This window comes from Ursus maritimus, unplaced genomic scaffold, assembly GCF_017311325.1.
Source record: "Ursus maritimus isolate PB19 unplaced genomic scaffold, ASM1731132v1 scaffold_7, whole genome shotgun sequence".
In the NCBI taxonomy this organism is placed as follows: domain Eukaryota; kingdom Metazoa; phylum Chordata; class Mammalia; order Carnivora; family Ursidae; genus Ursus; species Ursus maritimus.
In genome coordinates this window covers 31,088,328-31,102,453 of record NW_024426885.1, presented here as the reverse complement: position 1 = coordinate 31,102,453, position 14,126 = coordinate 31,088,328, and the positions used below count along the sequence as shown (strand labels likewise).

The 14,126-nt window shown below is 49.0% G+C and overlaps 1 protein-coding gene across 1 annotated transcript in view; it reads right to left on the bottom strand.

Annotated features, from left to right (window-relative positions):
* Positions 1–14,126, bottom strand: part of TLL2 (tolloid like 2) — a 119,290-nt gene that overhangs the window by 17,887 nt on the left and 87,277 nt on the right. Inside the window, exons 10-13 of the mRNA XM_040624553.1 lie at positions 11,468–11,570; positions 3,301–3,417; positions 2,136–2,281; positions 1,461–1,656 (exon numbers count right to left, since the gene is read on the bottom strand). Coding sequence (XP_040480487.1) covers positions 1,461–1,656; positions 2,136–2,281; positions 3,301–3,417; positions 11,468–11,570 — 562 coding nt within the window. The remainder of the gene's footprint in view (positions 1–1,460; positions 1,657–2,135; positions 2,282–3,300; positions 3,418–11,467; positions 11,571–14,126) is intronic.

The following is a 14,126-nucleotide window of genomic DNA, read 5'->3' as shown; positions in this document are numbered from 1 at the left end:
GGGCTTCTCAACCACAAGCTCACCTGCGTTGGAAATACATTTGCCTACAGCCTGGCTTTTTTGCTGGGGAAAGAACTGACTCCATTTTTTTCCCTGATTATCCACAGCATTTTGATTCTTGGTCTGTTTCTGCTTGGGCTTCACTCTTCCAGAGGCCTCGAGACAAAAGAAGAAGAATCCCACATATCTGTGAGGCACTTTTCAGCTTATAAAGTGTCTCCACAGCCATCATTTGGTGGGCTTCACAACGGGTTAGGTAAAATGGGCAGATTCCTTCCCCTCGTTTTACAGAGAGGAAACCTGAAGTTTCAGTAAAGACAAAGATCTGCGTGCTTAGGCTCACATGGCTTGAAATGGGTTCCTCTGACAGCCATGCACTTACATAGAACCTGGGAGAAAGGGCTAAAGAGGGGGCAGATGCCGAGAGCGGGAGTAAGAGAGGGACCAGGATTTCTGGACTGGCACAGCCAGGAGTCCTTGGAGAGGAGGGAGGGAGGGGAAAGCGGCTTCCTCCTGGACATGAGTGGTGCCACTGACCAAAAGACCTCTGATGTGGATTAGGTAACACCCTTCAGTGGCTGCTGACATCGCCGGGCGCCCGATCACAATGTGATGAGCTGGGGAATATCCAGGCCTCCCTTTACAGTGTGGTCTGAGGGGCTTCCGGGGCCCTGACAGCAGGAAGGAAGACCTGAGAAGCCCCTTCTGCTGGGGCCGGGAATGCTGGGCTTCCCATGTCACTCTGAGTAGCTTTCATCAAGACTCTGCAACACAGCAGGTCCCCAAGACCACACGGAAGCTTGTTCCCTGAGCACCCCCTCACTCTCCTCCCCGCCCCCACCCACTCGGGGGGAGACCTGTAGGCCGGGGAGGGGGTGGTGCGTCAGCAGCTGAAGAGGGACGCTGCCTCTCTGGCCCACATCAGGGAATGCAAGGCAACACTGTAGAAAGAGTTTGGGCTTAGGAGTCAGACTGCACTTGGATTCTTGATCTGCCACTTAACTACCTGAGTGACCTCCAAGCAACCCTCCTCAACCCTAATCAAACATGATCCAAACCCAGCTCGAAGGGCAATTTTGGGAATTAAGTGACATCATGTCCACCAAGTACCTTGCACAGTTCCTGACACACAGTAGGTGCTCAATTAATGAGAGTGACTTCACGAATATTTATTATCAACGCTCAGTTTCCGTGAGGTTTACTAAGCTGATCTGGTAAACTTATTAAATCTAGTTTCCAAGTGCAGCGGCAGAACTTTCTGCCATGAAGCAGCCCAGGCCGTGGCTGCTCCCGAGTCAGTGGTGAACTCGGTTAGAGGCAGCTCGAAAATGGGTCACTGCCTTCTCCCCGCAGGGAGCCTTGTTTGCTGCAAAGGTTCCATATGGGTTTTGTGATTTTTAAGCCAGGGGGGCAATCCCTCTTCCTGTGACTAAAAATGGAAACAAACTGCTAATTCATACCCTTGAAAAAATTGGCTGCAAAGCCCGCTTTATTGATAGAGCCATCGGACACAAACTTCATCCACATTCTGTTGGAGCTCGATTTCACATCTTCTGGCTTCTCGTAGCCACAAAAATGGCCAATTAGGGTGCTCTCTTCAGTGGGGCCGTCGCGGATTTCCAGGTAGTCGTATGCGCAGCTGTCATGCCTTTCGATCTAAACAGAGAAACAAAGGCAACGTGGAAGATGACAGATAGTCTGGCTTTAAGGCTTTTGTTTTTTAATGTAAGAATTGAACTTAAATAACATTCTCAAAAATCTAACCAGAAGGCAGAAGGACCCAAGTGTGTCCTGGGCTCTGGAAGCTGTCCCTACTTATGGAAGCCCAGGGAGAACAAAACTGTGCAGACTAAGAGATGACACACGGGGAAGAACGGTTCTACACAACTTCCTGGGATCCCATCCTAGGCTTTCAGTTCCCCCTGGCAGCCATCAGAAAGGGGATGGATGCGATTTCAGAGTTTGCAAAGATTTTGATGCCCAATGTCCAGGTACAAGGCATCGTGAGCTTGCAATGGTCTCTTAGGTTCCGTTTGCAATCCACAAAATGGAAACCCATCTTTATGGAGCACAGAGTGTCCAGTAGACATTGACATTCACTTCATCCTCAGGAAGAAAACCTGAGCAGTACTCACCTCAAAAGCTTGGAAGGTAAGCCCCACGTGAAACCCTTCCGAAACCGTAATCCTCCACACACATTCCTTGGAAGGTCTGTAGTCATCTGGGTAGTTGGGAGATTGAATCTGACCAGCATCTTTGTTAATGTCTCCCCCACACGTAGCTTTAGAAAGAGAGCCAGGAGAGGAGGAATGGGGTCCCTGGTCAGACCTTAGGAAGGAAATGAATGGCCACACTTAACACCACTAGGTGGCTCCACATGGCAACATTTTCATCTCCATCCAACCGAGACTGTGCCTCCAGAAAGGCACAAGTCATTTGTTTCCAACTCTGGATTTTTTCATATAAACAGAACAGCCAGGTAAGGCAGTGGTTCTCCACCTTTCCTGTGCATCACGATCACCTGGGGAATGTTTTGAGATGTGGAAGCAGGGGCCACATCCCTAGAAGTTCTGATGCCAGGGGGCCTGGCGGAGCTCCAAGTAGCAGCGATGTTTGAGTTCCCCAAGTGATTCTAAAGTAGAGGGTAGGGGACCGCTGGTACAGAGGGACGCACGCGTGCGCATGTGCGTGCACACACATACACACATGCATACACGTGTTATGTGTTTTATAAAAACAAAACCTTGGCCTCTTCAAAATTACAATTTACCCAATATGTGGAACAAACTTTAGCAGAAATGCCCTGGGGTCAGCTGCCTAGTGCCCAGACCTATTTGTTTCCTCAACTCAACCACCAATGGTGGCCTTGGAGACCCTTTCAAGAACTGTGGTTGTACATATCCTGATATTGCCCACAGTCCTCTTTTCATCAGTGAAACAAACAGAGGCCCAGAGGGTTAGGTCCTTTGCTCGAGCTCCCACAGCTATTTGGAGGCTGCTTTCATGCGCTCAGGGCTCTCTACCCCGGACAGGCCCCCAGCTGCACTGGAACAGAGTTCAGCAGAATGGTGACAGGTAAACGACACCTGTCCTGAAGGAGGCACAGCTGGCCTCTCCGCTTCCAGAGCGTGGAGGAAGGGGACCAGGGGGACGTCTCCGCCCAGCCCCTGTGGTGGCTGCCCTGACCCTCCTGGCTCTGGCAGCTGCCACACGAGCCTGGGTGCAAGAGGGCCAGTGGCTGCATGTGAAGGTCAGAGCACATCCGGAGCTCCCCAGGGGGCTTCTCTCCCGTGAACAAACCTTCGTACACCGCGAAGAAACCCTTGCCCAAGATGCTGCTGCTGCTGCGGAACTCCACCCAGAGCCGGCTGTCCGTGGAGGTGAGGGGCTCCGGGACGTGATCACCGCAAAACCGACCTGGGAAGTGGAGAAGATGGGTGAGGCTGCCGGCAGACGGCAAGAAGCAGCTCATTACAGACAGACAGGGAGCGGCGTTCCCCGTGTGGCTCCGGGCGGGCGGTAACCTTAACTGCGGCGNNNCACCCTGCAGCGCAGGCCGGACACAGGACGGAAGGAAGCAGTCACACCGCCTAGGTGTCTCCTCCAGGCCGACTTCAAGAGGGTTCCAGACGCCAGTCAATCAAGGTACCCGGAGTTTAGCTTGGGCGCCCCCTCCTCTGCCAAGTGGGTCTGGTACAGGTGCTGCAGGTGTGGCGGTAACGGTCTGAGACAGCCGTGAATGTTGCCTCCCTCGCTACCTCCTATTACATACATGCCCTTCTTTTGGGGGCAGCATGCCGTTGGGAAGACATTCTGCTTTCCTTGCCTCAGAAAAGGGATGCCAGAGAACATATGACACATACAAAATCAAATCTTCTAGGCTTTTGAATTCCACAAGCCTAGTCACAATTACAAAGGTTTGGAAGAACACTCAATGAGTAAGCGCACATTTTTCCATTTTCACCCTTATAGTTTTAGAAAGATTGCTAGGACAGATGAGTGAGGGACCTAGGAAGAGAGAGGATTAGAGAGGGGACCATGGACCTTCTAGAAGGACCCCATACCTTTCCCACCCTGAGTTAAGACCCTTGATGGAAAAAGATGGTAGAGACCGCAAGTGAATTTAAGGATCTGGGAGGACACAAAAGCAAAAATGGACTACTCGACTTCATCAATTTAAAAAGCTTCTGCACAGCAAAAGAAAAAAATCAATAAAACTAAAAGGCAGCCTATGGAATGGGAGAAGATATTTGCAAATGACATATCTGATAAAGGGCTAGTATCCAAGATCTAAAAAGAACTTATCAAACTCAACACCCAAAAAACAAATAATCCAGAAATGGTCAGAAGACATGAACAGACATTTCTCCAAAGAAGACATACAAATAGCCAACAGATACATGAAAAAATGCTCCACATCACTCATCATCAGGGAAATACAAATCAAAACCACAATGAGATACCACCTCACACCAGTTAGAATGGCTGAAGTTAACAAGTCAGGGAACAACAGATGTTGGCAGGGATGCCGAGAAAGGGGAACTGTCTTGCACTGTTGGTGGGAATGCAAGCTGGTGCACTCTGGAAAATAGTATGGAGGTTTCTCAAAAAGTTAATAATAGAACTACCCACAATCCAGCAATTGTGCTACTAGATATTTATCCAAAGGATACAAAAATAATGATTTGAAGGGGCACCTGCAACCCAATGTTTTTAGCAGCAATGTCCACAATAGCCAAACTATGGAAAGAGCCCATACGTCCACTGACAGAGGAATGGATAAAGAAGATGTGGTATATATGATGGAATATTACACAGCCATCAAAAAGAATGAAATCTTCCACTTGCAATGATGTGGAGGGAACTACAGGATATTATGCTAAGCAAAATAAGTCAGTCAGAGAAGACAAATACCATATGATTTCACTCACATGTGGAACTTAAGAAACAAAACAGATGAACATAGGGGAAGGGAAAGAAAAATAAAATAAGATAAAAACAGAGAGGGAGGCAAACCATAAGAGACTCTTAACTATAGGGAACAAGCTGAGGGGAGGTGGGTGAGGGTATGGGGGTAAATGGGTGATGGGCATTAAGAAGGGCACTTGTTGGGTGAGCACTGCGTGTTATATGCAACCGATGAATCACTAAATTCTACTCCTAAAACTAATAATATATGTTAACTAACTTGAATTTAAATAAAATCTTTAAAAAATAATAAAAACAAATAAAACCAGAAAGGATCTGGGAGAAGAACAGAACTGTGCCCCCATCCCTGCAGAGCCTGGAGGGGCAACATGACCTTACACCCCCATGCCCCACCTGGGGTCCGAATAAGTTCTGACCCAGTTCATCGACATAGTTCATCCAGACATTAGGCTGGAGACCGGCATGCAGATTTCTTCAGCCAAAGGGGGTATGGAGGGGACTTTCCCATAGTCCAGAGGATGTGGGGAGCCATAGGACATGACCCACTGAATGTCTTCTAAGGAGATGTGGACTTGGCACCGACCTGACCTGGCCTAGAGTTGAGAGAAGGAGGAGGCACAGCAGCCACTTAGGATTCTTTGCTCGGGCAGAGGGCTGGAGACCAGGTATGAGGACACCCAGCAAGGCCAGCGTGGATAGCAATATGGATGCCTCCCCTGCCACCATGCCTTGGCACAAAGTATATCCCTTATCGGACCCCCACCTTGAGGGAAGAAAACACAATCTGACTGAAGTTAACTTCACGCTACCTGACAGAAGGGGGCTCATAATTGCTGCTGAAATTCTGTTATTGAGAAAATACAAACAAATGTGTATTCCTCAGACACTTGGGTCCAAGTCTGAAATTTGGATCTTCTACAGAGGAAGAGGCGGAAGGCCACACCTTCCCAGTGTGTGGTAACCCCTGACCCCACAATTCCTAATGCTGTCTAAAGATGGCAGCTGCGGCAGGATAGGAATGGGGATGGGATGGGACATGAGCTGAGTTGTACTGATCAGTTCACAACACAGACCAGTCAAGGTCTATTTGGACTGGAAGTTATAGTTCTCTCAAGCACTGACTACATGAGTCACTCAAAAGTCCACTTAATATTGGGGAAACAGGGAGTGACTGTTAATGAGTATAGGTTTTCTTTTGGGGTGATGAAGATGCTCTAAAATTGATTATGGTGATGGTTGGCCGCACAACTCCGTGAACATACTAAAAATCATTGACTTGAATACTTTAAACGGTGAGTTGTATTATATGTGAATTATATCTCAATATTTTTTATGTCTGCTCAACAGATATTTAGTGGGCACTCCCTTATCCAACACTACTTGAAGTTATAATTCTCCTTTCCCTTCTGAGAAATGGGGGGAGTGAGGTTCGGAGAGGAATAAGGGCCACTGTGGACATGTCCTGATGGCCAACTGTGGATACATTCTTTGGGGAGACGTGGAGTAGAAGCTGCTGATTTCCTTCTGCTTCCTTCCGATTCTGGCCACCTGCAGCTTTTTGGATTTGGTGAGCTTAACATTAAGTGAGATGAACTGAAACTTCTGCCAGGAATTTGGCAAGGCACAATCCATCAGAAGCCTATAAATTTTCAGTAATGGTTACTCTGGCATGGCCAATTAGTGTCAATTAATTCTTGGCAAACAACACGTAAGCATGGGGAAGTACTGCTTACCAGTGAGGAGACAAGGCTGCTGAACAGCGGGTCAGCAACGTGGGATCACAAAAAGAATTCCTTCTTAGCCGAACCGAGTTTCAAGTCCAAATTTCTTGTAAAACCCCAGCTGTCACAGCCACTGGAGACTGTTGCCAAAAAACGGAGGGCCTTCCCATGCCTGCCTTGCTGCCTAAGGACCCAACTGGATGAGAAGAACCACCTACCGCGGGGCCACAGGACAACCCCGGTCTGCTCACAACTCTGGGGGAGGGAGGAATTCCTGCAAAGCCAGACTTGGTAGCATAAATTACAGATGATTTCTAAGTAACTTCTCTCCCCCAATTACCGTGTAATTCTTACCTAAAACCCTCTACTTTGTCCCCTGTTTTCTCAACACTCTCATCTCCACCATAATGGTTCTAACAAAAGCCCTTTGTTAGTGAGCATGACACTGTCCTGAGCACCCTACATAGATTATCTGACTGCATCCTGCTACCCCTGGATTAGGAACTATTAGTAATCGAGGTTATGAGAACACCGAGGATTGAAGAATTTGGGTTGAGTTACCTTCACCTTGAGTTACACTCAAAGTTGTAAGTGAAGCAGGATTTGAACCATGGCAGTCTGGGATCTTGACCTTCATCAACAATGTCACCTCCTACTTCATCACCACGGCCACCACCATCAGAAGGAACTTCTCTGTTTAAGGTGTGATTCTGGACACGGTCCACTTTCAGATGAATAGACATGAAATGTGCTCTCTGGGAATGTACACATCGTTCCCAGACTGGATACGGACACTTAGGAATGAAGATCAAAGCCTCCAACCATACAGAGAGCTTGCGGCGATGCCAGCCTTGGCTGTTTGACTCCCGCTATCATTTCTGCTCATTTGGGAGATTGCCCCTGCCAAGGGAGCCCCAGTAGTGGGGCCACGCGACACTGATTGGCCAGCCTGGCCTTTCTGAACTTCCCTCCCCACTTCAGGGAAAGCGGGGAGAGGGGCTTTTGTGTGCATTGCGGTACAGAATGCTCAAAGACAGTTCTGCATACAAAAGTGCATTGTTCAAGTAATTCCTCCAGCAGAAATAAGGGAGGGGAATCCAATGAACACGACAGTATTTAAGATTACTGGTAAATTCTCTATGTGGCACCCCTTTCCTCCCCACTTCAGGCGTAGTCTCATGAGTGACCCCTAAAACTGAAAAACCAATTCGATACCTGTAACCAGTTGTGAACTATTCTCATTCTACTTACATTTCTCTTTAATCACTTTGTGAAGAAGTGGGTCCCGAACAGCCCCCTTCCAAGAAAACAAACAGGCTGGGCAGAAACTGGACTAGAGAAAAGGTGGCAAATCCCTAAACTGAAGCGGGTTTCTGGCGTTGGAGGAGGAGCTTAATAAGGATATCAAGAAGAGGAAATGCAGATGAGGACACTACAAGTAGGCTCCACGGGGAGTCATAAAGGGTTCATTCATAAAAAGTTATGCGTCCATTATGCCTGGATTTTCACACACTGCCCTGGGAAAATATGCAATGCACAGTTTTTCAGAGCAAGATGCATACTTTCACAATCCGCCCTAATCCGCTCTCCCTCCTGCCAAAGGGGCATTGACCTGCCTCCTCCCAGCAGATTTCATGGCACTGACCCCTCCCAGGGACCAGCTCGGCCCACACAATGCACTTGTTCCAAACACAAAAGTGCACTAACAACTGCATTTGGAAACATCAGAGCAGGGCCAAATAGTTGGCAAAGGAGAATTCCCGCAAACAAAGAATGACGGTTACAGGCACTGGGCCATGCCTTGGCTGCGGCACACTCATCAGCACACACACACACACACACACACACACACTGCAAAAGTGTGTAAAATATGAGTCCCCCCCCCCAAAAAAAAAACCACACAAAACCCACACAAAACAAACCATCACTGACAACAACATCTCATTGATGAAAGTATAGCCAGAGACACAGGATCTGCAGTGAGAAAATTCTTGTTTCAAGTTCAGGAAAAGGGAATCACTGGAAATGCCTCTGGCTGTGCCCACTCTCAGAAGTGTGTCTCGGCCCTCTCTGGGGAACTTCAGTTACCGAGAGCTTCCTTCCCCTGAGCCCTTTGAGTCGACCACATTCCTCGGGGGGCAGTTGGGGTTGCCAGATTTCACAAACAGAAATACAGGAAGGCCAGTTACATTTGAATTTCAGAAAAACAGTGAATCATGCATTTTATCTGACAGTCCTACCAGGATACCCTTCTCAGATGCAGCAGTCTCCACTCCCCACGACCAGGACATCTGAGTTCTGGTCTGATCTCAGCCACTGGCTGGCTATGTGGACAGAGCGAGTTGGTCCACTCTTGGAGACTGTGTTCTCCTGGTGACTTTAAGACCCCTGCCAGGTCGAGGGGTCCATGATTGCACGTTGTCATTGAAACTCCTCCCACACAGCCCCTTGTATTAGTTTAATTATAAAATACTACCTGAATGCCTTATAAAAGATGTAGAACAATCCAGAAGCATACAAACCAAACTACCCAGCTGCCCACCACCTCTGTGCTCCCTTTCTCAGCGGTAACCAGCTTCAGTTGTTTGATGAGCACCCTACGGTCCCCCTTCTACGTATATGGTGCTAAACGGGTACCCATGCACATACATTTACCAATAAGCAGGCTCATTCCCTGACCCGGCTCACGGGGATTCTGATTCGGTAGTCTCCCCGGGATTTGTATTTAGAGAAATCTTCCCGGCAGATGCTGATGTCCAGCCAGTCTCAGGAATACAGCCCTCAGTCTGTCTGCCACACCCAACCAGTACTACCCCTAAAGCCATGCCTCCTTCTGGCTCCTAGCATGCACTGTGTCTGCCCACATGAGACAGGAAGCAGAAATCCAGGGCAGGCAGCCTCCACCTCGCCATCAGGTAACCAAACCCATTTGTCCTACAGCATACATGCTCCTGTCTGTGCTTGGCTTACTGACCAGGACGGCAAACTACCCCACTGATGATGGTGGTAAGCTGGTACCCCACTCACAGCCTGCTATGGCTGCTTTCCTGAGCGTGAGTGGACACAAATTCCTAGCCGTTTGTACCTCTAGGAATTTAAACTCACGGTCCTCTGGACAGAAGGGGCTTATGTGCTATTCCCAATGAAAGCTGACCTGGCTGAGACCCGTGGCCATACAGAGCTTAATATCTGCCAGGCCCCCTCAGGTTCAGCCAGACCCTCCATCCCTATCTCTTCTGACCTACCCGGAATCTGACTTGAAGTCAGGCTCGGTCTGGCCATGGAACCCCCCAGCTTAACTCTCTCCCTCTCCTGTTTCCATCTCTAGTCTGCTGTCCCGAGACGGCAGCTCACTCCCAGGCCGGCTAGTCACAGCATAACCGGTGTGGCTTTTCTGCCCATATGAGGATATGCCAGGGACAAAGATCTCACTGAGGACTTGGACTGGTGAAGCTGGAAGCCCAGACTACTACTGCTCTAAAAATGAGGACAATCCACTATCAGCCAAAACCCTTCCATCGGGCTCCTCGTAAATCTGCATTCCTCTCTGGCTCCACCATTGCTATTCCTGAGCCAAAGGAGTCCCTGTGTCCGTTCCCAGGACACCGTGCCATTGGTTCTCTATACATTCATCTTTTTGGGTCACCCACGGGAAATCACTCTTCTGGTGACCAATTCCGAATGAACTGACTTTTCTCCTTATGCCACCGGCCCAGTGCCTCTCACTGAAGGGTCCAAGCTGCCTTTTCACATATGAGTTCATGCACTGGGCATCTCCCAGAAAGGGTCCATGCTTATTGTAGAAAAATTAGAAAATATAGCTAAACCAAGAAAAACGGAATAAAAAAATTTTTAAGAGAGAGAGAGAGCATTTGGGGGGGGGAGGTGCAGAGGGAGAAGGAGAATTCTTGAGCAGACTCCATCCCTAGAGCAGAGCCTGACATAGGGCTCGATCTCCTGACTCTGAGATCATGACCTGAGCCAAAATCAAGAATTGGACATCTAACCGACTGAGCCACCCAGGTGCCCCCAGAATAAATTTTTTAAAAAAATACTCCATCATCCTGAAATAACCACTATATGTTATTTATTTATGTTTATAATTCTACTTGATATTTATACTGTAGATCACAAAGTGGTTTCTTCCAGTTGAATCCAACCTGTATACGTTTTAAGTAATTTTGTTTAGAGTAATTCTGGTCAGGACAGTCACTGTTCACTTTGCCACACTCCCCACCCCTCCTCTGTTTATTACGACAACCCCATTGCCTTCATGTATGCCCTATGTCTGAGGGCCTCTGAGTTTGCAAAGCCTGCAAACTACGCGTATACATGTATTTTTATTAAAATGGAATTCAACTGCATGTTCTATTTTGTAACACCTTTTTGCGTGACAACGTACAGGAACACCTTTCTGTATCAATAAGTAGTCACCTCCAACTTTATTTTTAGTGGCCAGACAGTTTTCCCCTGGAAAGATGTATCCCAATTTTTTCAGCGAACCCCTACTGTTGAACATTTAAACCGTTTTCCATTTTCCCTGCTCCAGTGAACATCCCCATAGCTAGAACTTTGCACACTTCCTTAATTGGTTCCTTAGGATACATTCCAAGAAGCAGAATTACTGGGTTGAAGGGCAGTCTCCGTCTTAAAAGCTTTTAACATGTGTTGCCAAATGGAGTGTTTGGAGTTTTACAATGACACTGGCCCTTGAGAGCTTCCTGTGACGGCTGTCAGGACGGGCCCTTCCATGCATTAACGGCATCACACAGAACGGCTCATCGCCCCTCTCTCAAGGCTTTCGCAAGTCAACTCACCCAAGAGGGGGGCTTTTCTCCAGTAACCATCCCGGACCTCCACATAGTCGTACCAGCACAGGCGGCTTTTAAACAAATCCATGGATGTGAAGTTGAGGACGATCTGTAATGAGTGACCGTAAAGTGAGTTTTGGCAGCAGAGCCCGAGGAGTTTTGAAGACACATCTTGCATGCTTGTGTTCTCACATTACCTCTTAGCATACAGAGCTCTCAGGCCACAGTAGGAGCGTCCTCGCAAAGACATGCTCACAGGAAACCTTGTGACATTAAATAATAAACCTTAAGCAGGATGGGGAGTAAACAGAGGAGATGGGTCCTCTGGTTCTGTCTGGGGAATAACTTGAGCTTTTGAAGTCACTAGGTGGTTTATAGAAAACAGGATGCATTAAGAAGATGGGCTGGGATGCATTGAGCCTGGGGATTTAGAAGGAGGTAAGGGGTCAGTGAAGTTCAGAGATACGAAAAGATCTTATAACATCATCAATCATTCCAAAGGGCCTGGGGTTAGCCTGAGTGCATCTGAGCACCACGGTGATCAGTGTCCCCTCGGCCATGACCTCACTGCTCTGAGACGTGGTGTTTCCAACAGCCTTCCCATAGTTAATCTGTTCATTCATTCATTCATGCATTCATTCACCTCACCACTGTTAGTTGACCACCTACCATGTGCCCATCTGTGTTGGCCAGTTGAGAAAGATCAGCAAGATAAGGTTCTTGCCTTTAGGGAGCTCAGAGAACACAGATGTGTCAGGCCAGTTAGAACACTCGAATAAATGCTGGAAAGAGGGGGCTGCACAGGAAGGGAATCCTGCAGCCCCAAGGAGGGGGAAATAGATGCTGCAGGATACTGAGGAAGGCTTCTCAGAAGAGATAGCATTTAACCTCAGGGGAACAGGGGCCCAGTGGGCAGAGACACAGGGCAAGAGGGCGTTTTGGTGAGAGGGACTGACATGAGCTTGGGCAAGGAGAGTCTGGGGAACCGTGTAGGTTGTGCTGTGTGTGTCTGGAATGGGGAGGCAGGGGGGTGAAGAGGAGTGAAGGCTGGGAAGCTGGGGGTTCAGATGGACTAGGAAGGAATGAGGCCATTCAGTAGATGCCCCTGCCCATAAACCGTGGAGGGGGCTGGGTGACCCTGTGGACTTTGCACACAGGTACTGCTCCCACAAACCTGCTACCCTTCAGCTTGGGGCATCCCTGGCAGATGGCCCAGAGCAGAGTTCGGGCATCCCTCCTTCATCCCGCCCATCAAGCCCTGCCATGAAGGGTGCCCACGCCATGTCTGCCATGCTCGGCATGTCTCTGCTTCATCCTTTCTCCGCTCTCTTCACTCACCAGGGGCCCACTGAAGGCAGCCCTGCCTGGCCACTGCAGCTCTGACCCTGGGCCTTATCCCATTCAGGGCCCCTGCCCTGAGCCAGCTCATCTCTCTCCCCTGTCCACTGGCCACTTCCTTCTGCATTCAGGCAGCCCCAGGTCCCTCTGCCTCTAAGCAAAGCCTCAGGCTGGAAGGTTCTGGTGTCTTCCCAGCCAGATCGAAAGGACTGTTACTCGTTTGTCCCGTTCTTCATGGCTCCTCTGCTTTGAACCTCCTCTTTCTGGGCTTCAGCACACCTATCCTCTCTCTGCTGCTCTCTGGCTGGCTCCTGTCCTCCCTGCTCCCCAGTGACTGTGAGGGCTCCTCAACACAGCAGCATTTCCCTTCCAGCTTCCCTATATGCAGGTGACACCAGTCACCGGGGTGCAGCCCCTTGCTGTCATCTCTACTTCGCCCCTATTGTTTATCCCCAATGCTGACAGATTTCCTTCCCTTAAGATGTCTGTGTCCCCTGCTGCAAACCAGTCTGGCTGCCCCTTCAGCAGCCCTGTCTGCATTGTTCCTGCTGAGATGATTCCTGAACTCCTCCCTGCCATGCCCTTGCCCCTTCTGTGCACTAGGGCTCCTAGATCAATCTTGCACTTCCATCTCATGTTCGTCAAACCCCTCCTATGCTCAGAAAACTTCAGTGGCTCCCCCTGCCCCTATCTCACAAATTAAACTCTCTGCTTACCTTCCAGAGCCTCCAGCATCCATCCCATGTGACCTTATTTCCCCATGTATCCTGAGGGACCCGTGCTAACGGAAGCTTCCCCAGGCCCAGCTCCAGTGCCCTCTGTCTCCACCCCGAGTCCTTCTCTGACTGCCCGAACGGTCCCTCGTTGGGACCCCCTCCTCACCCTCTTCTAGTGACTGCAGGGCAGGTGTTTTTAGAGTCAGGCAGATCTGGATTTCTCAGCTCTACCCCTTACTGGCTCTGAGCTCTTACTACCACTCACTCGCCCGCTCGGATGTTTAGTTTCCTTCTCTGCGGAACAACACGCACACCGTTGGGTTATTGATGGGCTGCACGAGAAACTGTATATTGAGGGTATCATGCTATGTCTGATGCATAATAGGCACTCAATAAATGCAATTTAAACAAATCAAGCCACACTGAGTGTACACTTAGTGCTCCACAAACCGACACACTAAGTGCTCTTCACAGGCTCCCCGTCTTAATTAGCATTGAGTGTGCCCACCCCTTCCTTTGGGCCGATCACACCAATGTTCAGGTCTCAGGCCAAGCAGCACCTTCTTCCACAAAGCCCTCTGATCTCCTATGAAACAAAGAGGGAGGACAGA